The sequence below is a fragment of the Mauremys reevesii genome, linkage group 1, assembly GCF_016161935.1.
Source record: "Mauremys reevesii isolate NIE-2019 linkage group 1, ASM1616193v1, whole genome shotgun sequence".
In the NCBI taxonomy this organism is placed as follows: Eukaryota; Metazoa; Chordata; order Testudines; family Geoemydidae; genus Mauremys; species Mauremys reevesii.
Genome location: NC_052623.1, coordinates 228,580,303 through 228,604,265, shown reverse-complemented (window position 1 = coordinate 228,604,265; position 23,963 = coordinate 228,580,303). Strand labels below are relative to the sequence as shown.

Genomic DNA, 23,963 nt, shown 5'->3' with positions numbered 1-23,963 from the left:
TACAAAATGGCAGATGAAATTCAATTTTGATAAATGCAAAGTAATGCACATTGGCAAACATAATCCCAACTATACATATAAAATGATGGGGTCTAAATTAGCTGTGACCACTCAAGAAAGACATCTTGGAGTCATTGTGGACAGTTCTCTGAAAATATCCACTCAATGTGCAGTGGCAGTCAAGTTGTACCAGCTTATTATTAATTATTATTATTACTATTACTGTACTATTATTATCTGACCATAGCACCTAGGTATATCAGGGATGTATTTGGTCTAGCATTGATATGGGTAGGTCAGAAATCTGATTAGAAAACTCTAATTTCAGAAATCTGTGATTCAGCAATGAAGAATCACCCTTGGGCAAACACTCTCTGCAAGTTTTTAACAACAACATTAGAATGCAGTAAATTCAGGTTTGTCGTTTATGGTCTATAGATGGGATTTCCAAAGGTGTCTAACTTCCATTTAAATTACTTTCAGTTAAGCACCTAGATGCTTTGAAAATCCCACTAGACACTAGCTACATCTTTAAGTGCTTAAATATCTTTGGAAATGAAACTGACCCTAAGTGACTTAGGAGCTCTAAAGAGCCATGTAGGCTTTTTTAGAAAATCCCATCCACATGTCACAGCTGATGTACAGCAGCATTGACTTTCAATGGATCTGTGCCAATTTATACAAACTGAGGATCGAGCCTTATATGGGATTTTATGTAACAGTACAATTTAATGGTGTAGGCGGTTATCAATGTTAGTCTAAATCTCTTCCACTTCTGAGTAGAAAAATAAGTAATGGTAATAATAATCAGTAACAAAAATTATAAATGGGAAAAGTAAAGATTTTCTGCTTGCTCTAAGAACTGAGCAATGCCCAGTGGGCTTCATTGCTAAAAAGTAGGGTTGTTGATTAATAGCAGTTAACTCACGTGATTAACTCAAAAAATTAATCACGATTAAAAAAATAATCACAATTAATCACAGTTTTAATCACACTATTAAACAATAGAATACCAATGGAAATGTAAATATTTTGGATGGTTTTCCACACACACACACACACACACACACACACACATATAAAATTCTGTGTTGTAATTAAAAAATAATATACACTTTGATTTCAATTACATTTGATTATATTTGCACTGTAAAAATGATAAACAAAAGAAATAGTATTTTTCTATTCACCTCATACAAGTCTGTAGTGCAATCTCTTTGTCATGAAAGTGCAACTTACTGATATAGATTTTTTTTGTTACATGACCACACAAAAACAAAATAATGTAAAACTTCAGAGCCTACAACTCCACTCAGTCCTTCTTCTAGTTCAGCCAACTGCTAAGACAAACAAGTTTGTTTACATTTACAGGAGATAATGCTGCCCTCTTCTTATTTACAATGTCACCAGAAAGTGAGAACAGACATTTGCATGGCACTTTTGTAGCTGACACTGCAAGGTATTTATGTGCCAGATATGCTAAACATTCGTATGCCCCTTCATGGTTCGGCTACCATTCCAGAGGACATGCTTCCATGCTGATGACACTTGTTAAAAAAAATGTGTTAATTATATTTGTGATTGAACTCCTTGGGGGAGAATTGTATGTCCCCTGCTCTGTTTTACCCGCATTCTGCCATATATTTCATGTTATAGCAGTCTCAGATAATGACCCAGCACATGTTGTTCGTTTTAAGAACACTTTCACTGCAGATTTCACAAAACACAAAGAAGGAACCAATGTGAGATTTCTAAAGGTAGCTACAGCACTCGACCCAAGGTTTAAGAATCTGAAGTGCCTTCCAAATATCTGAGAGGGACGAGGTGTGAAGCATAGAATCATAGGACTGGAAGGGACCTTGAGAGGTCATCTAGTGCAGTCCCCGGCCTCATGGCAGGACTAAGTATTATCTAGAGCATTCCCGACAGGTGTTTGTCTAACCTGCTCTTAAAAATCTCCAGTGATGGAGATTTCACAAGCTCCCTAGGCAATTTATTCCATTGCTTAACCACTTCATAGTTAAGAAGTTTTTCGTAATGTCCAGCCTAAACCTCCCTTGATGCAATTTAAGCTCATTGCTTCTTGTCCTATCCTCAGAGGTTCAGAAGAACAATTTTTCTCCTTCCTCCTTGTAACAACCTTTTATGTACTTGAAAACGGTTTTCATGTCCCCTCTCAGTCTTCCCTTTTCCATACTAAACAAACCCAATTTTTTCAATCTTCCCTCATAGGTCAAGTTTTCTAGAACTTTTATCATTTTTGTTGCTCTTCTCTGGATTTTCACCAATTTGTCCATATCCTTCCTGAAATGTGGCGCCCAGAACTGGACACAATACTCCAGTTGAGGTCTTATCAGCGCTGAGTAGAGTGGAAGAATTATTTCTTGTGTCTTGCTTACAACACTCCTGATAATATATCCTAGAATGATGTAAATATCTTGCAATGTCAGCTACAATGGTGCCATGAGAACACCTGTTCTCACTTTCAGGTGATATTATAAACAAGAAGCAGGCAGCATTATCTCCGGCAAATGTAACCAAACTTGTTTGTCTGAGTAATTGGCTGAACAAGAAATAGGACTGAGTGAACTTGCAGGCTCTAAAATTTTACATTGTTTTATTTTTGAATGCAGTTATTTTGTACACAAGTCTACATTTTTAAGTTCAACTTTCATGATAAAAAGATTATACTACAGTACTTGTATTAGGTGAATTGAAAAATACTATTTCTTTTGTTATTTTACAGTGCAAATATTTATAATAAAATAAATATAAAGTGAGCACTGTACATTTTGTATTCTGTGTTGTAATTGAAATCTATATATTTGAAAATGTAGAAAACATCAAAAAATATTTAAATAAATGGTATTCAATAATAATTATATTATTGTTTAACAGTGAGATTAATCGTGCGATTAATCATGATTAATTTTTTTAATCGCTTGACAGCCCTACTAAAAAGTTATTTCTTTAGTGTTACAACAATAATCAAAAGATAAATACATTCAAGGCAGAAAATGGTATGTTAATACATTTTCCTTCATCACATTAATTTCTTACTTAGGGTGAATGTTAGTGCTGGGTTGACAGCTCTGGAGACCGATGCCCTTTGTTGAGCCAGAGAGCAGGTGCAGCAGCAGAGCAAGTTTCCTGTGGTGAGTACTTGATTCTCCTCTCACTTATACTGAAGTCAGTGGGGTTACACACTTGTGAAAGAGAGAGCAGGATGAAGTCTACTCTCTGTTCATGTGCTCCGGATATGAAGGGAATATGGAGATAGAATATGTGCTCCCTGATATGGAGGGATGACAAGCTAATACATTCTCGAATCCCAGTGAGTTCCTGGCCTCTGCTGTTACTCGTAACAAATATGCCAACTGTACTTTGGACAATTACCCACTAGCACTGGACCTGAGACAAAACAGCCAGTTTCACACAGGCCACCAAAAGTTGATGATTATCATTATCTATGTTCAATAAGCAAACACCTCAGTACCCCATTACTTATCTTCTGAGCCCTCTAGTTCCTTTTCCCTTCTCAAATGATAACAATAAAGCAACCAAGAATCTGCTTGCATGATCCTCCCTCAACTTCTCCAAATGCACCTTCTAAGTGGAATCGAGGTAGAGGCAGTGGAGTATATGTGAATTCCAGCAATGTCCTCAGACCATGCCCCTCTCCTTCATGTTAGTTTCTCCCACTTCCTCCTGGTGTAGGTCCAGTAGTAGAAGTTTAGGAAAAGAACAATGAGGCTGAGGATGTAGAGGAAGACTGCAACATTGAAGCCATCAGGGAATGGGCACTCTGTGAAGAGGTTATAGGAGGAGTGAATGGCGATGGCCACAAATTGGCACTGCCAGGGGAGAAAAAAAAAACAGAAGCAGGATTAGAGATGCTACATAGCAAAATAGTCAAGCTACAATCGACTATCGGTCCATCCAGTCCAGCATCCCTCCACTAGTCACATCACAACAGACCACTGGTCCACTCAGTCCAGAACAAGCCTTCTTTTAGGCTGGAGTAGGTCAGATATCCCATCTCCCACCATAATGGAGGAAACCATTTATTCACCAAGTCCAATATTCGGCTTCTACCATACTGAAGGATATCATGGGTCCATGAAGTACTGGATCCTGCCCACTGCCACAGGGAAGCAGGAAATTAGTTCATAAAGTAGAGTATCCTGCCCCATGCCACACAAGAGCAGATCACTCTTCTGTTGTGTCCCTTCTCTGCTACTGTCCAATGACTGATGCTTTGGGATAGGTGTTTGAGGGTATGGAGAATCCTTCCTTTCACCAGATGGTGTTCAGATTATACCTTTAAGCATCTGGATTGAGAGTCCTTTATATTTTAGCTTAGCGAGTGTAACTGCAGCTATTACTCTTATTCATATAAGCATCAATCTGTTTTTTATCTTACTAAGCCATTCACCTTAATATCTCGCAGCGTGGAGTCCTATACATTGAATGTATGTTGTGTAAACACGAATTTCCTTTGCTTTGTTCTGTATTTTTTAATCTTTCATTCATGCAGTGCCTTCTTGTCCCTGTATTACAGCACAGGGTAAATAAGAGCTCCAAACCAGGCTTCTTTACACCCTTTTTTATTTTAACGTTACAGCATCTCCTCTTACTCTTCTTCAGTAACTAAATAATCCTAGTCTTCATAATCTCTCTTTGTACGGAATTAACTCCCTGCTCTCCCAGGCACATGGCTCTAATCATTGCCCTTCTCTGGACTATTTCTATTTATGTTGTAGCCTTAAGCAACCAGAGAAACACATGGTTGAAATGTCAGGATTTGCCACATCCTCAGACATGAGAAAAGGAGAAAACCAAGAGAAAACAATCTAGAAGGAGCAAAGGCCTGCTATTTGTTTTTTGTTTTGTTTTTTAAACCTGGGTGCATACAATCTAAATCCATACTAAGGAATCAAAATAAAAGGAGGTTTGATTTCCACAGTTACTGGACAACCACAGCTCCCACAAACTTCGGTGATCATTCAACACTTCCACACACACAAAATCAAGCTACTTGTTAAGGACTTCGGGGGGTGGGGGGAAGGTGGGGTATGGAGCCAGCTATCATACACAAGAAGTCAAGTCTTCCTGATGAGGAATCAGTGATTGGAATGATCTTTCCCCAGAGTCCCTGGCTGAAATGTACTATGCTGCGATGCAGAAAACTCTTTTATAAGTTGGGGTGGGGAGGGTAATGGACGTGTATTAGTCTTCTGTCTGTTTTCTTCCCCTCACGGGGATCAGGCTTGTCTGGAAAAAGTCACTGTAGGTATTGAAATGTCTCCTTGCTTACTCCTGAGTACCACTCAACCCAGACTTCTCCCTGATTAGTTGCAGTAGGACATCTAGCGAGATGGCCATTCCAGTAGGTTAGACCAGGGATGAGAGAGCCAGGGAGGGGACAGACAGAAAACTGGTGCCACGCTATCCAGGTCTGGAGTGGGAAGAGGTAGATGAAATAAATTACCAGCTGCAGGATGGTGAGATAGCGTTTCCACCACAGGTAGCGCTGCATTTGTGGTCCCAGGCTGGCCAGCCCATAATACAGGTACATGAAGATGTGCACAAAGGAGTTCAACATCCCAATGAAGAAGGCTGTGGGATAGAAAATACAGGAAGGCAGGAAGAACAAGGCACACAGAGACTATGAGACTCATCCTCCTGTACTGACAGACACAGTCCCCTAGGTGACATGTCCAAAATGTTGTCCCCTTGTGACCCATACATGTGTGACACCCTTCAGTTCCTGAATGCCCTAGAAACATGACCCTTCACCCAATACCATCTCACACAATCCAAGGAGCACCCTGTGCCACCCTGCTCCCTCTGTGTGGGCTGCAGCCAGGACTGGTTTCTAGAAGGGACAGACAGGAGGTCCAAAGACAGAAGAGGGAATGCTGGATTAGATATTGCAAATCACTCAGATATCAAGGCCTTTTACAAAACTGCTTCCCATGCAAAAGCACCATGAATTCCTATGCCAAGCTTGGCTCTAAAGTTCTAGCATTGTGCATTAGGGTGGGTTAGTGAGAGGGGGCAGTCAGGCTAGACAGGGAGTGGGGAATAGTCTGGATATGAGCTGGAGAGTGAATGGGACAGTCTGGATTTGGGCACAACAGTGAATAGGACAGGTCCTAGCTGAACAGAGAATGAGGGTAGTCCTGCTCTGCGAAGGAAAACAAGTAGGTGCAAACTTAGGCCTTGAACCTGGTGTTCTCATTTCTGTCTGGGCAGTGAATGGGGCAGTCTTGTCCTGGATGAGACAGTGATTAGAACAGTCTAGGGGTGGACAGGATAGTCCAAAGAAGCGCCCAACAGGTGTCACTCATGATACCCTTGTCTCTCACTACCAAAGTGGATAATGTGCAGTGAGGTTTCTGTCCACTAGCCAGTCAAGATGCAGAGTTCACATTATCTCCAGAACAAGAGAGACGGAGACAGAGTATGCCCAGTGAAATGAAGCTTACCCTGTCCTCCAGGCACGTATTTGACACCAGCCCACCAGTTGAAAAGCATGGTGCCATGATGATACACATGCAGGAAAGTCACCTGCTCAGGCTTCTTGCGCAGAATGAAGAAGACCTGAAAGAAGTCAGAAGAGAGAAAGTTTTGAATTCTTCCATATGTTTAGACAGGGCCTAGGAGTGCAAGGGGCTACAGGTAGCCAATGCTTGACCTGAAGCACCGCAACTCCATTCTGCTTGCATCTTGGTGACAGATCATCCTTCCCTTTAGAAGCCAAGGTGAGCACTGGCAAATCCAACACACACATGGACCTTAAGCTATTTGGAAGGGGAGAGACCAAAAGGACGGTGCCTCTTCCACAAAGCCTCAGCCATTTGTACCTTGGGATTCCACTGCAGACTCTAACAGCGGTTACCCACACAGATGGCCCTGAGACATGACATCTGGATCCAGACCTGAGCCTCCATGTAGCTTGGAGGTGTCTGGATCTAGGGTTTTGTTTGAGGTCCACAATGCAGAAGCAGAGGTTACATGCCTACTAGCACTGGGGACAGATCTCCAGGGGAGGCATCACATTGAGCAGCCAAGCTCTGATGGTGTTCCCATTAGGAAAGAGGGTGACATCAACCAGTCATATGCTGCTTTTTCACTACCAGGAAGAACTGTTTTCTGGGCAGTGGTGACTGGGGGAACAGCTCATATCTGCTACTCAGAATGCAGAGGGGTAGTCCAGACCATTAGCCATGCAACTTTCACTCCTCCAAATTGATCCAGTTCGTAGGCAGTCCCTACACTAATACAATCTGGGCATAGAGGGTGTCAAAGTATTCCCCAGCCAGGATCGGTTCTAGGGGTTCTAGGCAATCCAGCAAACACCCTGCCCTTGCTGATTTGTTCCCCCTGTAGGGTCCAGTCTGCCATTTGAAGGGCAAGGGAAGGTGTAGTATATTACTATGGAGCAGTTGGCCTCCATGATGGAAATTCAAGGTAAGTCAAAACTCACCCGGGACACAAACCCTTATCCCAGGATCAGTGGCCTGGAACAATCTCATGCACACGCAGCAGTGGAGACTCTGGGGCATACACCTACATAGTCCTAGGCTGTTTACTCTTCAGCTTAACATCATACTTTAGTCAGAGGGACAATGACTAGGCTGAGTCTACTGCAAAATGGGCAGACGCTATAATAGACTTGACCAATTGGTGAAATTAACCCTGCACCCACATTTGGGGACTGGACTCTCCCAGTGTGTGGGTGTGTAACCTCACCAGTCCCTCAGGTTCAGATTTCTCCTCTTGGCCCTGCATGAACCCCTGACACTCTGAGTTACCTAAACATCAGAAAGTGTGTTTGTGTAAAGGGGGCTGAGCCTAGATTTAAAGGGAATGTCCACTCAGAGAATATGATGTCAGGTATGCAGTCATTGAGACAGAGAAGGCGCAGACAATGTTTGTGAGGAAACTTACTGGGCTGATGCCAGTGGCAAGGCTAGAGGCTTGGAGGCAAGTGGTTTCCGTATGACATTACCCTGAAGCTGTGCACTCATCCCATGATAGTATCAGCATTATTCCCTGAAGTGAGCAGACACTGTGTGTGTGTGTGTGTGTGTGTGTGTGTGTGTGTGTGTGTGTGTGTGTGTGTGTGTGTGTGTGTGTGTGTGTGTGTGTGTGTGTAAAGCATCAGCCACATACAGAATAAATACAGCACATTGGCTTTGGCACTATGTCTTTGTCCCACAAGGGGGCTCAGAGCCAGGGTGATTCATTACAGAGCCTCAGCCCCGTTATTTTGGCCAGGCCCACCTTACCGTATCAAGCAGCTCGATGACTTTGGAGAAGAAGAACCACCAACACACACTCGCCATCTGCTGGAAAAGACAAGGAAATGCCATCTGATACTGAGACAAAAGTCCTTGCTCAACACATAGCTAGCTAGCTATCGTAGGGAACGTCTACATTTAAAATGCAACAGCAGCACAGGTGCACCGTTGTAGTGCTTCAATGTAAACACTCACTACAGTGACAGCAGGGATTCTCCAATTGCTGTAGTTAATCCACCTCCCTGAGAGATGGAATGAGGTGTTTGGAATAATTCTTCCAAGGGCTGTCTATACCTGGGGTTAGGCTGGCATAGCTATGTCTCTCAGGGGGGTGGATATCTATGGTGATGTATGTTTTCAGTACATTGTCCTCTGACGGTCTTATACTGCTGCCCTTCTTCATAGTATCTGACTGCCTTCTACATAAAATCTATAGTCATAGTGAAGTTCCTAGTGGACTTTGTGGATCTCCCTTTTCACAGGGTAAAAATTCAGCCTACGTTATTTATTTTGGTTGGTTAGTTAGTTGATTTGTTTGTTTATTTTTGGTGGGGTATCATTTCACTGGTTGCCAAGTATTTTCAGCCTCGTGGCAAAGCAGTGGACTCATCAGCATGGGAGGCAGGCTCAAGCCACCTGTACTTATTTGAAGCTTGGCTGTATTTGCAGACAAATAGGAATATGGTAAAACCACATAATTATAAAAAAAAAAACCATGGATTTTTTAATGAAAATTACCGAATCCATAAGCCCTTATGAAACAGGTAGAAAATACAGACTTATCCATATTCCGTGAGTTAGAGAGATTCCTTGAGTGCTGAAGTAAATCATTTAGCGAAATGGATTTGAAAGTAAGGGAATAGGAGCAAAGGCCTTCTTAGGACATGCAAAGATAGCCAGAGTGCAGTTTGGACCAGTCTTCCAGCAAAGCAAGCCATCTATCTCTGAAGAATGAGAGTTCTGTATGAAACTGTACCCTCATTCCCAACTTGCTTCTGGTGTAATCCACTGGCTGACACAGGTAACTATAGTTGGCCAAGACTGAAGTTACCAGGAACTGAAAGAAAAAAAAAACTAATATGAGAAACCCATTCTCTGTCCTGCATCTATCCCATCTTCAGGGCTGGCTCCAGGCACCAGCACAGCAAGCAGGTGCCTGGGGCGGCCAACGCAAAGGGGCAGCACATCTGGCTCTTCGGCGGCAATTCGGTGGCAGGTCCCTCAGTCCCTCTCAGAGGGAAGGACTTGCCACCGAATTGCCGCTGAAGAATGAAGCGGCAGCGGTAGAAGTGCCTGGGGCGGCAAAAACGCTGGAGCCGGCTCTGCCCATCTTTCATATTTCCTTGGTCCCAAGGAGATTTACACTCTAATGCTAGGTAACCAATCCCAATCCAGGACAGGCTGGTAGTGATTCAAATCACTACAGCTACAAATATTTACAGATTTTTGTTCTATCTGTCAGAATCTGAAAGTGAATATCTATATGATCATGTTTGTTACCCTTTGCTGCAGATATGTGTGTGCTTGAGCTTTTCTAGAATGAAGAGTGAATTATAAGCTTGAGAATTCTCTGAAAGCAAATTTTGAATTGTGTATTGGATTGTAAACTTCATCATTCATTTTGTGTTGTTAAGTTGCATTAGCCAAGGATGAGAAGTGACTATTCACTTTTACCTGGTTGTGAGCAATCTTTAGGACTAGAACTGTTTGCTAAATAAATTTGCAATTCTTTCTGAATAAGTGTGTGAATTTCATGATCCTTCGGAAAACAGTAAATAAAAAGCCATGTTCATTAGTTAGATCATTCATTTCAAATGTACTCAGCTCTAGTCATTTGATGGGTATTCAGCAGCCCACATGTAAAGAGTTGGTAGATCTCAGTTCAGTTTCTAATGGAAAGTTGCCCATCCACACCCACACACCCCAACAACAATAAAAATAAACATCCATTCCATTGCCAGTGGCATTAATTTTCACCCTTGTTGGAGGTCTCAGAAAACATGATTGCAAGAGTTTGGAAAATAAAATTCCTCTCACACCCTCAGAGATGAACCTGGTCAGGCTGAGGCACAATGTAGGGACAAACGTACATCATGTGTTCTGTAGCTGCTACAGAGCGGATTTTATATTCCAGGTTTGCCATTCAGAGACCTTTCACCAGCATTAATTCTCTAAAACTCTAAGGGACCGTGTATTAAGGAAGGTTGAAACATGGGAAAGATTGTGTTTGCCCTATAGGGTATGTCTATACGACAACTAAAAACCCATGGCTGGCTCAGGCGTGCAGGGTTCAGGCTAAGGGGCTGTTTAACTGTGGTGTAGACGTTCAGGATCAGGCTGCAGCCTGGGCTCTGAGACCCTGAGAGGTGGGAGGGTTCCAGAGCTCAGGCTGCAGCCCGAGCCAGAACATCTACACTGCAATTAAGCAGCCCCTTAGTCTGAGCCCCTTATCCCGAGTCAGTGGGCACAGGCCAGCCATGGGTTTTTAGTTGAAGTATAGACATACTCCATGTTGCAACCTTCCCTAACGCAGGTGTCTAATTGCAGTATAGAAATACCCATAAAGTAGTGGTTCTCAAACATATTTGATCACACCCCCTTCTTTGTATCTGTAGTAGTTTATGCCCTGCCACCCTCTTCTGGGCACCCAGCCAGCAGCTGCCACTCTTCGGCCACCCAGTTCTGAAGGCATAGTGGAGAGCCGCAGCTGCTGGCCGGGCGCCCAGCTCTGAAGGCAGTGTCGCCACCAGCAGCAGCACAGAAGTAAGGGTGGCAATACCATACCACCCTGACTTCTGTGCTGCTGCTGGCAGCTGTTCTGCTATCAGAGCTGGGCATCCAGCCAGCAGCCACTGCTCTCCAGCCACCCAGCTCTGAATGTGTGCAGTAAGATTTTCCCCCCTAAAGCTTCTCACGCCCCCACCCAGAATACATTCCATGCCCCCTCATTTTGCCAACCTCTGCCATAGAGGCTTCACCACAATACATATTTAACTGAGTAGAATGTGCCCTCTAGTGGCAGAATGAAAACATATCCCAGTCACCTGTTCATCAGAGAAGGAGTTTAAAGGGCTCCTGCTTCAAATCCCCCCTGCTAAAATGTTTATCCAAATGGAGCTGATCCATTATCCTTACCTCATAGAACATATAGATTGACAGAGCCACCAGGGTCAAATTATAGGCAGTCAGCAGACCCTTTAGCCTCAGTGGCTCCCACTTCTGCATGAGGCGTGGTCCCAGTGCCACAAATAAGAGGTAGAGGGTGAAGAGCAGTGTGACTGGAAGTGGAGAGTAAACCAGGAGCCAGGGGTCTGTCCTTGGGTCTGCAAAGCAAAACACATTGCACAAAAGCAAAGAACAGTGTGGATTGTTGCCCTCGAGAGGGAAATAAATTTTATATCTAAATAAATGGCTCCTGTCCTGGATTTTAATTTATCCCCTCCATCCCTGCCAATGAACGTCAGCCCTCACCCATTATGCCAGGGCTGAAGATCCACACAACACAGTCAGTTTTTTCATCACCTCCTTTCTTTTCCATCCTTGAGTTCCACACGCAGCTCTACCAATGGCCCTCAATCCTGCCCTGCAGCCCCCCGGCTGTTCCAGTACTGGGCTCCCCACACAGCTCTGCCAATGCCCCTCAATCCTGCCCCTCAGCCGCCCCTGCTATTCGAGTCCTAGGCTCCCCACACAGCTCTGCCAATGCCTCTCAATATTTCCCTGAAGCCCTCCTGCTATTCCAGTCCTGGGCTCCGCACACATATAGCTCTGCCAATGAATGTTAGCCCTCACCCATTATGCCAGTGCTGAAGATCCACACAACACAGGCAGTTTGTTTCATCACCTCCTTTCTTTTCCATTCACCCATTCCTTACACAGCGCTGGCAATGCTCTGAAGTACTGACCTTCTCAACATCCTGTCCTTCAGATCTCCTGTCTACACAGATATCCACTTGCAGGGTCCCCTGTTACTCTTATCATGGACTCTGATGCTGGAACTCTTCTAATAGTCTACTTCTGGGTTCCACAGTTTGCCAGTGCTCCTAAATCTCCACTCAGAATCCAGTCTGCTATTCCAGTCCTGGAACCCACACAGCTCTGGCAGCATGCCTCTCAACTTGCCTGTAGAATTCCCTCCCTTTTAGTCCTGAGCCCCCTCTTCAGCTCTGCCTCTTAAAGCTCCTGAAGACAGATTTGAACCTTCTCTTGTTATCCCAATCCTGGGCCAGCACACAGAGCTGCCAATACACCTTAATTCTGATCTGCAGCATATTCCATTCCTGACATGCCACCCTATTCTGCAGCACCTCCTGTTATTCCAGTCCTGGGTCTCTCCTAAGTACATCCTGATAACTCTGCAAACATTGTGCAGTGGTTTGTCTCAACATTTCACTTGTTACCCGAGATAGGATTGTACCTGAGTCTTCAGAAGTCAAAACCTGAGCTCTGACCACCTGGTCTATCAAGCCTGGCTGTGACATACCAATGCACATTTTAAGACATCACTTTACACAATATTTCTGAGTTTACAAGCAGCAGGGTGCACTTCTTGCTAGATAGATTTTCAGAGCCCCACGCTGAACCCATAAAAGGCTGCCTTCTTTAACCTTAATCCAGTGTCAAGAAAAAAGTTATATTAACTGTAGTTTGTACCCCAAATGCATTCAGAAAGCAAAAACAATTCTTTAATGTTTTAGGTTAAAAAGACTTTATCTAAACAGCAAATTGAAAGAAAGGAGTTTCATTCAATGTGAACCAATATGCAATATTCACACATCCCTGGAATACCTTCTACTTAGGGTGACTGTATGCAGCAACCGTTGTTGCTGCGATGCATTATCAGCTAGCATATGCAACACCTAAAACAGCATAGCTGGATAGCCACTAGTTCATGAGATGTCACAACATACATCCTCATGGGGTATAACATTACCCCACACACGTATTACCAATTCTAACGTGCAAGTTACATTTATGCAAAAAAACCTTAGCTTGTTTTGTGTGGGAGACAGTTACCAGTATTACAATACAAGATAGATATTGTCACTGGAAGCAAACATGTATACATAGAACTACTAAAGATACAGTATAACAGTGCAACATGTTTGGAGTACACTTGTACCTCACACACTTTTTGATGCAGGCAATGTATTTTTTATGCTAAATTAAAATGTTCACTGAATTGTGTACATGTGCCTAGGTGACAATGTCTAAAACAGTATAATTGGAGGGCTACTACTTCATGAGTTATCACAACATGTATGCTTGTGTTTGTGGGGCACAACATTAGCCTACAAATGTGGATGAGGGTTAAAGAGTTTTCCTTTGCAAGAACAAAGATGTTTAAATCCCTTCCTTCACCCCACAAGTTGGTGTTTCCCTGAGCTATAGCTCAGGGCTCTAAAGAAGCTCAAGATCTTGGTAGGGAAAAGTGAGATTTTGCCATGTATCCAAGGAAAGGAAATGAGCTCAAGAAGGGGATGATTCTTATTAATGGTTTGTACTTTCCATAGTGCCACCTAATGGTATCCTTGGGAAATTTTCATGCAAGGCAGCTTCTCCACCTACCTCCATTTTCAAGGGCCCAGTTATAGAACTCTTGAATTTTCTGCCAAGTTGAAGCCATCCTGGATCCCTGAATGGAAAGCAAATTGAGATTTAACCTTGTCTGTGATCACCTAACCCCATTTATGCTACTCCAGGCTCCAAGTCCTGCAGTGTGCAGAGACTTCTGGTTACTCATAGACACGGTTTTAGGACTCAAGCTGGTCCAAAAATGTGTGTGTGTGTGTGGGGGGGGGGGAGAATTATAAAAATAAAATTTAAAATTGTGTTGAAATTTCAACAAATTTTCATAGAATTATGGAAGTGTTAGGCTGGAAAGGACCTAGAGAGGTCATCTAGTGCAGCCTCCTGCACTGAGGCAGGACCAGATATACCTAGACCATTCCTGATAGTCTAAATATTCTTAAAAACTTCCTGTGATGGCTGCTAGAACAAGGAGATCCAGGACTTCTGCTGTGCTTCAGGCAGGAGTGTGTCTAGGTGTAGTTCTTTGTCTGTGCTGAGCAGGCATAGCTGGATGCTTGAAATATGGGCTAGTGGGTGTGCTTGCCAAGGTGTTCAATTGGGGAAAAGCTATTTTAAAATATGCTGGTTTTTTTAAAGGGGAAGGAGTGGATTCTGGTATGTGACACTCCTGGGCAGTGGAGTTCAGAATAGAGAGTGGAGTGGCTACTGTTGTGGGGATAGGGGCATTTTGGAACAGTTGCTGGAGGACTGTTAGAGTTGACACAGGTAATTCAGTGTCTATGTTAGCACTACCTTGGATGGAAGAAGGTAGACTTTGGCTTTGCATTATTGGGGGTGTTGTTATTGCATTGATGTAACTGGGTGCCTGCATCACAACCTCCCTTGGAAGCCTGTTCCAATGCTTAGCTATTCTTATAGTTAGAAAGTTTTCCCCAATATCTAACAATCTCACTTGCTGCAGTTTAAGATAATTATTCTTGTCCTATCTTCAGTGGACCTGGAAAACAACTGATCAAGATTCCCTTTATAATAGTCTTCAAATATGGGCTGTTACTGGGTCAGTCTTCTTTTCTCAAGAATAAACATGCCCAGTGTTTTAACATTTCCTCATAGATCAGGTTTTTTAAACCTTTTATCATTTTTGTTGCTCTCCTCTGGAATCTCTCCAATTTATCCACATCTTTCTTTAAATGTGTTACCCAGAATTGGATAAAGTACTCTAGCTGAGTTCTCACCAGTGCTGAGTAGAGTGTGTTTTACATACCACACTCCTGTTAATATACCCCAGAATAATATTAGCCTTTTTAGTAACTGTATCATACAGTGGATCTCAAATGGAGTATGAGTCAGCAATAATCCTCAGAGCCTTTTCAGCAGTACTATCACCTAGCTAGTTATTCCCCATGTTGTATTTGGGCATTTGATCTTTTCCTTCCCACTTGTCTTTATTGAATTTCATTTTGTTGAATTCAGACCAATTTTCCAATTTATCAAGATTATTTTGAATTCTAATCCTGTCCTCCAAAGTGTTTGCAGTCCCTCCTGTCTTGGTGTTATCTCTGCAAATTTTATAAGCACACCCTCCACTCCAAGTCATTAATGAAAATATTGACTAGTACTTGACCCAAGACTGACCCCTGAGGCACCCCACTAGATACATCCTCCCAGTTTACTAGCGAATCACTGACAATCCACTTTGAGTATGTTTAATCTGGACCACATTTCCCTAGTTTGCTTATGAGAATATCATATGGGACTGTGCCAACCGCCTTACTAAAAATCAAGCTATATCACATCTACAGCTTCCCTCATTCGCTAGGCCAGGAACCCTGTCAAAGAAGGAGATTGGGTTGGCAATTTTGATCATGTCTGTAACCAGGTTAAAAAAATATGGAGGAAAAATGTCATGAAAATTTAGTCAAATTTTTTTTGGGGGGGGTCACTACACTTTGTTGCAATTTCAACATTTTAAATATTTTCTCTAGCTGCACTCAGGACATTGGAGCTTTGGTCCCAAGGTGATGAAGGGCAAAGTGTGTGAAAGGTCCAAGAGATGAACAGAGTGTGTTATACTGTACCCTGTGGAGGGGGATGCGGGCGGGGATCACTGAAACAATGTATCCCTTTTCATTAGCTCACATGGCAAAATAGTCACTCAGGGACAAACACACAGTCATCGCCTTACACACCTGTCACAGACTCACTCAGACAGATTTATCACCTGCTGTAACTCTGGTCAGAGCAGGGCTGAATTTGACTTCTTGATGCCTACTCTGCACAGTTGTACTGTTTTAACTATACTAGTGTACATAAAGTGGTATGTGTTAAGGGCTTCCCTTGCCAATAATTCCAGATTCCCACCACTTGCTTTGAGAGGAAGACCTCTCCTACAGCCTTTGGAGAGGCAGGAATTGACCCAGAAATCACTCCCAGCTCTGTCATCAGTAACAAATCAGCTTTATTGGTCCCCTTCATCAGCTAACACACAGTCCCAGCGCCCATCCCCAGCATCAGCCACTCAGTCACTGATCAGGGTTCTTCTTCCCTTTGGGTTCTGGCTGCATTTCATGTATGCTGCAAACAGATCAGTGTGGTCACACTCTCAGTCTGCTCCTTGGGCTGGTCCCCAGAATCTCAGCTTGCTATAGCATCACTCCAGAAGCAGTAGCAGCTGGTGCCTTCTCCAGCGGCCTGAGCAGCCCCTTCTTAAATGGCAATTCCACCCTCCAGTCATAGAAGGACTGGTAGAAGCAAGTAGGCACAGAATTTTCTGCCAGCTCTCTAGCCAACCAGTGGTGTGGTGAGGGTGGAGAGACTAGCTTCTCCTTTCTGCTTATCCCCAGCTGACCAGGGCTCCAGGGTCAGAGCCAGCCTTCCCAGCACTGCTATTTATCTGAGAAGGTGGGTTCAATAGCGACAACAACTGCAGTTCTGTCCGCATACAGGTGCTTTATACTGGTATAATTGTATCTACACCAGGGGTTGTGCAGGTGCAACTATTTTGGGGTGGAGGAGGGGTGAGGAAAGAGACCTCTGACTGACATAGCTGTACTAGTACAAAAACTAGGACTAGACCAGGCCTGACACTAGGGGCCAAATACTGTTCTCGTTTCCATCATTGCAAATCTGGAGGAAAACCGTTACAATTAAAGATCTCATTACAGATTTACATTGGTGAAACAGAGCCAAATCTGGCTCTCCCTACTTAGGTGTTTATAGCACTCCTAACACCTGAGAACCTAAATGCAATCGGACAGGCACCCAATCACACTCTAAAACATACATAGCAATCACACTCAAAGATACACATGAGGCTCTTTCTCTGTCCCACACATGTAGCAATCACACGCACCTCCACTTTCATTTTGTCATTCTCACATGTTCCCTCCCCCCACCCAGAATTGATACTCTCTGACATGATCACTTATATATACACTGCGACACAAAAGGTATGCACTCACATCACCTGGACAGAATTCTCCAGCAGAGATCTGTCAAGGGATTAACAGCGGACTCTGTGTCAAACTAAGGAGGATTTCCTTGTGGTTATTTATACACACACACTTTACACATAGCTCAGCTTGTTCCGCTCCAGCTCCTTTTCTCCCAAAAAGTGAGCTAAACCTCCAAGTAAAAGAGAACTCCATTACACTTACAGACTTACCCTTCCAGGGGAGATGCTGTAACTTCTCTCTTTTTCCAGGAATACTGTCAGGATGCAGAAACCTTTCTAGTCCCTCCTGATACACCCCAGAGACAGCAGAACAAAGAGCTGCCCGAGTCTGTGCCGTTGAGCAGGCACCGTGCCACATTTCCTTCTCCTCACCTGAAGAAGGTGTCTCATCCGCTGGGTTCCCACACAGAAGCTCTGAATTCTGGCTCCTTGACAAGATTCAGGGTGTGGTGTTCACCACCAGTGACTGTGAGCTGCAAGCACCACCATTGCTGAAGGCCGTCTCTGACTTTGCCTGATCTGGAGTTACATCACATTCCCCTCCCCCACTCTGTTTTACTGTTCCTCACGTGCTTTGTCAGATTAAGGGACTCAAAAGACTGAGAAAACAAAGGTTGAATTGGGCTGAGCTTCCATAGGAATTAACTTCTGACCTTCGGCCTCGTGCCTGGGAATGATGCCAAGTCTTCATGTTTAGAACCATGAAAGCCTTCTGTATTCTGACTCAGGGGTATGCTTTGGCAGCTTTTCAAACCCTGAAGATGGGGAAGGGTGGGGTGACTCAATTGGGCAAAACTGGAAAAAGTACTATTGGCAGCACTCTTTCAGAGCTTCCCACACCCTACCCCTTGAGGATTTGTTAAATGAGATTTTCCATCTCCAAAAGTGATAAGTCCAAATCAGATGATGACAGCAGAGAAAGTGCTGAGAGCACCCAGCAAATAAACCCTAGCTGAGATGTGGGATGGGGACACTGAGAGAAATCTCCTTCATTATTTCCAGCCTCCATCCCTGGGGGAAGCATCCTGGACCATCTTTAAATGAGATAGGGAGAATTTCCTGCATGATCACCAAGCTTCATTCTTCAGGTGTTTTAAGGTGGGCTCAATGCCACCACCAATGAGCACTGGCTGGAAATTCCCTCTCTGTGATCTGCAGCTTCTATTCCTGAGAGCAGGATTAACTCTTTGGAAACTATGATTTTCCCAGTGAATGTGTACTATCATGAGATTTATAGCTTCTAAGGCCAGAGGGGGCCATTGTGAATAATTCCTTAATCAGATCTTTTAGAAAAACATTCCATCTTGATTGAAAAACTGGCAGTCATGGAGAATCCACCACAATCCTTGATCAGTTATTCCAATGACTCACAGTTAAAAAATGTGCACCTTATTTCCAGTCTGAATTTATTTAGCTCCAGTTTCCAGCCACTGGATCATGTTATACCTTTCTCTGCTAGACTGGAGAGCCTATTTTAAAATATTTGTTCCCCATATTGGTACTTTAGATTCTAATCAAGTCACCCTTTAACATCTCTTCGTTAAACAAAAAAGATTGAGCTCTTTGAGTCTATCACTATAAAGCATGTTTTCTAAACCTTTAATCATTCTCGTGGCTCTTCTCTGAACCTTCGCCAAGACCCAGTATTCCAGCAGTGGTCACAAGACTGCCAAATACAGACATAAAATAACCTCTGTCCTCCTACTCAAGATTTCCTTGTTTATGCATCGCAGGATCGCATTAGCCCTTTTGGCCACAGTGTTGAACTGGGAGTTCATGTTGAGTTCCAAATTTTTTTCAGTCACTGCTTTCTGGGACAGAGTCTCCCATCATGTAAGCATGGCTTACATTCTTTGTTCCTAGAAGTACATATTTATATTTAGTCATATTTAAATGCATATTGTTTGCTTGCTGAATCACTGACCTGTCCTCTTCATTATTTAACACTCTCCCAATTGTTGTGTCATCTGCCAACTTTATCAGAGATGATTTTATGTTTTCTTCCAGGTCATTAATAAAAATGTTAAATAGCATAGAGCCAAGAACTGATCCCTGTGGGATCCCAGAAAAGCATACCTATTCAGTGATGATTCCCCATTTACAATTCCATTTTGAGACCTATCAGTTAGCCAGTTTTTAATCCATTGAATGTGTACCATGTTAATTTGATATCTTTCTAGGCTTTTTAAATCAAAATGACATGTGGTAGCAAGTCAAAAGTCTTATAGAAGTCTATGTATATTACAGCAACACTATTACCTTTATCAACCAAATTCGGAGGTTAGCATTCCAGCACCCCTCATATCACTTCCACATGCTCATTACTACATATACCACAAACCACTCTGAAGAGCAAAAACATGTAGTCTAATCTCCTACTTCAATTTTAAAAGAAATAAAAATTAGGATATAGTATGAGCTCCTGTAAGAATCTTGTAGTGTTTGACTGAAATGCCCTGCCCTGCTAGCAAATGCTGACACTGTTGGGAAAGGATTAAGTTGGTCCTGCTGACTCAGAGAGGGCATAAGGGAAATTGGAGTGATTCTCTGGGGAGGAAGATCTAGAAGGTATGGGCCGAGAGCAGCCAAGCCTGGGGAAAGGTTTGAGTGGACCTTTGTTATCTTAATGTCGTTTTGTTTGTCAGTCCCTACTCCAGGAAGGGGCTGACATTGGACTCTGCCTACTGTGTTTGCAGGGCATTTGGGGACAAACACCTGCTCACAGTTCTTAATTAGCCAATTAATTCACCAACTGCATTTCTGAAGCTTGGGTGCCCGAGCTCTTGGTGGGGTATCTGCAAAAGCTCTCCTCACATTCCTTGGCTAATTTAATGTCACTTTAAGCAACAATGTCTCCTTATTTCTAGCTCATTTTCAAGAGCAGCAGCTGAAGACAAGTTTAGTGATCAAGCCAATTTGCTTTCTTTTTAAATTTGAAATTACTAAGGGGCACGAGGTAGTTGTGAAAATGAATTAATTATAGTAGCAGTTGGAGAGAGTGAATCTCTGTAAACTGGGACAGATCCCCAGCTGGCATAAAATGGCATAGTTCCACCGAAGTCAACCAAATGATACCAATTTACACCAGCAGAAAGTCTGGCCAAATGCTCCGTCTGAGTATGGTAGTCCTTACCTGCAACAGTAATTGCTTCTGATCAGATTGTGTCTGATGAAGTGGGTATTCACCCACCAAAGCTCATGCTCCAATACCTAAGTTAGTCAATAAGGTGCCACAGGACTCTGTCGCTTTTTACAGATCCAGACTAACACAGCTACTCCTCTGATACCTGATCAGATATGTTAATCTTCCCAAGTTTACATGGACCAGTGTCCACTGAGAACTTGAATGAGATCATTACATTCATTGCACCCTAAACAGAATCTAAACCAAGTTCTCCAGAGGGGTTAAACCACTGAATTAGTACATTGTGCTACTGCTAACCCAGGCTATCAAATAGCTGTGGTAGAACAGAGTCTGATCTAATTCCCACTTAAGTCAATGGGAGTCTTTCCAAAGACTTCAGTGAGAGTTGGATTAGACCCTTAGTGCTATTGGTAGATAAAGAATGGATATGCTTGTTCAAGTAAGTGAATATTATTTGGAAAGTTTTTAACTGTTGTAATGGGTGTTTTCATAAACCGTTGCTAAGCACAATTGTCAGGAAGGTAATATTCTGGAAAGTGTGCAGTAGAGTTATGTGATCTCACTTTAGCACACTCTTTCATAATCACATCAGGATTCAACTGTTAATGACAGAAATAAATAACAGCTGCTTTGATGAGTCTTCATTCAATAACTGGTAACTAAATAATAGATGTTTTTACAGCAATGCAATTTCCTACAGAACCAGTACTGAAACATTCATTTTGTTATGTTAATATGCAGTTATCAGTTCCTGAATCTTTTTAACGGTGTACAAATGGAGTAAGATTTTTCAGGTGGATTTTTGGAGACAAACAACTATCAATAATATTTGAGTAACTATGAAAAGCACTGCAATTTCAGCCTGCCCTGTTTTAGGAATCCCTGCTCCATGGGAACAAAAAGAAAGAGTCAAAGGTGAAAACAATTTTGCCCTGTTCTTGTCAGTGCCAGTGAAGCCTACCAGTTGAAGGGGGAATTGGGAATCTGGACACCTGGATTCTATTTCTTGTTTTTATTAATGACTCATCATGTGCCTTTACTCAGTCAGCTAACCCAGGGATTCTCACAACAATTTTTTTTGGTGGCCTCAGAGTGCGGCCACCAACTCTTGCTGGTGACTGCTGTGACAATTTTAACTAAAATTTCTAACTAAGTTTAGGAAAGGCAAAAAATATGCCCATATACACGTCCCAATCATTGCATTTTTTTTATGTTGGGATTTTTTGCAGACTGAATAATAAAAATAATGTACACTTTTCTCTATTCTTTACTGGACCTAAACAGAATAGAAACACAAAAAAGGTGCTTTGCACGTTCTTGTCTTTTTTTGTTGGTTTTTTTGCTTTTTTGGTGCTTTATTTAAGAGTTGCTAGCTAGTAAGTGCAGCTCTGAAAAGTGATATTAACAAACGAACAAATATCACTTTTCACAGCAGCAGACTTATTCAGCCCTTGCAATCCCAGGGACAAATTAAGCCCTAGATGAAGGGCCAGGGGAGGCAGTGGAGCCCAGAGCCAGAGCCTGTTCCCCGCCACCCCAGGGAAGGTGGGGAACTCACTAGCAGCCTGCTCCTTCAGCATTTGTGTCTTCAGAGGGGGGCAGAGCCCAACCCTCCCTGGTGGCCTTGGGGGAGGGGCCACTGCTTTTCTCCTCTCCCCCATCACTGCCCAGGAGGCTGTGGCCATGGCATGTGGCCACGGTGGCCGCATTTGAGAAACACAGAACTAACCTCTCTGTTCCAGATCCTCAAAGGTATTCAGGTGCTTGAAATCAATGGGAGATAGGTACCTAAATGCCTTTGAGGATCTGTGCTCATCAGTTCCCATCAGTAAAATAGAGAGAATACGACCTACCTCACCACCAGGGTATGTGACAGTTACTGAGTAATGTTTTTAAAGGAGCTGTATGATCAGTCATATTCAGTCAATTTTGAATGGGAGACATGAGTTTTATTCCTAGCTCGGCCACTGATTTGTGTGACATTGGGCTAATCACACTCTGTGTCTTAGTTTCCTTCCCCCGCACCCATCTGTCTGGCCTGCTCAACTTATCAGCACTTTGGGGCAGGAACTGTGTCTCTCATTATGTGTTTACACAATGGGGGACCCTCAGTTTTAGTCAGGACCTTTACAGACTGTCATAGAAATAATAATAATGAAGATGATGCAGTAGGACCTAGCTCAAAGTCACCGACTCATTTGACAAAGGCTACTGAACAGCTGACAGCTCAGCATGATTGTTTGATCACTATGCTCCAGGGCTGGATTTTAACTGGTAACTTTAGAAGAGAAAGGCTCTGCTACCTAGTTCTAATCCCCTGAACCATTCAACACCCGTGCCCCAAGAGCTGCAAATTTAACTTGATCAACGGGGCGATCGTCCTGTGACATTTTAAATTCCTCATGTATCACTGGTCTACAATTTTTGAGAAGTCGTCTGCTTCAGAGATAAAATGTGCTATTTATTATGTATTTTGATGTGCTGAATTCAAATATGACAATTAAAACAACTAATTGGCTACTGTTTCTAAGGTATTTAAGTTTTTACATTTTATGTCTATGTATATTGTGTAGATAGTAGAGTTTTAATCATAAATTGTAAACCTAGGTCTTTTCATGTGTTTATGGTTGCTTTACATCATAATATTTCACCTGTCCTGTTTATGTAACACTTTAAAAATCAGCAAAAGGGTTATATAAATAAAATTTATTATGAAACAAAGGGCAAAAAACTATTATGTACATAGTTTAGTCCTATTCAGTGTCTACTCGGCGCTTCTTGGCTTGTCTCTTGTATTCATTAAATGGAGCATCTCTTGTCACTGTCCAGCAATAGTCTGCAAGCATTGATGGGCTCCATTTGCCCTGATAGCATTTCTCCATTGTTGCAATGTCCTGGTGAAATCGCTCGCCGTGCTCGTCGCTCACTGCTCCGCAGTTCGGTGGAAAAAAATCTAGATGAGAGTGCAAAAAATGTATCTTTAGTGACATGTTGCAACCAAGACTTTTGTATGCCTTGAGGAGGTTTTCCACCAACAACCTGTAGTTGTCTGCCTTGTTGTTTCCGAGAAAATTTATTGCCACTAACTGGAAGGCTTTCCATGCCGTCTTTTCCTTGCCACGCAGTGCATGGTCAAATGTATCATCTCGAAGAAGTTCACGAATCTGAGGACCAACAAAGACACCTTCCTTTATCTTAGCTTCACTTAAACTTGGAAATTTTCCACGGAGGTACTTGAAAGCTGCTTGTGTTTTGTCAATGGCCTTGAGAAAATTCTTCATCAGACCCAGCTTGTTGTGTAAGGGTCGTAACAAAATCTTCCTTGATTCAACAAGTGGTGGATGCTGAACACTTTTCCTCCCAGGCTCCAATGACTGTCGGAGTGGCCAATCTTTCTTGATGTAGTGGGAATCTCTGGCACGACTATCCCATTCGCAGAGAAAACAGCAGTACTTTGTGTATCCAGTCTGCAGACCAAGCAAGAGAGCAACAACCTTCAAATCGCCACAAAGCTGCCACTGAT

The 23,963-nt window shown here is 42.9% G+C and overlaps 1 protein-coding gene across 4 annotated transcripts in view; it reads right to left on the bottom strand.

Annotated features, from left to right (window-relative positions):
* Nucleotides 1-2,960: 2,960 nt before the first annotated feature.
* The window catches only part of LOC120387927 (elongation of very long chain fatty acids protein 4-like), an 88,314-nt gene continuing 67,311 nt past the window's right edge, over nt 2,961-23,963 (bottom strand). For 2 of the 4 annotated variants that reach the window (XM_039509352.1, XM_039509343.1), the window contains exons 2-8: nt 13,878-13,944; nt 11,445-11,632; nt 9,286-9,366; nt 8,298-8,354; nt 6,492-6,606; nt 5,492-5,619; nt 2,961-3,854 (exon numbers count right to left, since the gene is read on the bottom strand). In XM_039509352.1, the coding sequence (XP_039365286.1) occupies nt 3,684-3,854; nt 5,492-5,619; nt 6,492-6,606; nt 8,298-8,354; nt 9,286-9,366; nt 11,445-11,632; nt 13,878-13,935 (798 nt within the window). In that variant the 5' untranslated portion in view covers nt 13,936-13,944 and the 3' untranslated portion in view covers nt 2,961-3,683. Of the gene's footprint in view, nt 3,855-5,491; nt 5,620-6,491; nt 6,607-8,297; nt 8,355-9,285; nt 9,367-11,444; nt 11,633-13,877; nt 13,945-17,505; nt 17,791-23,963 lie in introns of those variants that run through there. The other 2 variants (XM_039509356.1, XM_039509336.1) reach the window with 2 other exon arrangements.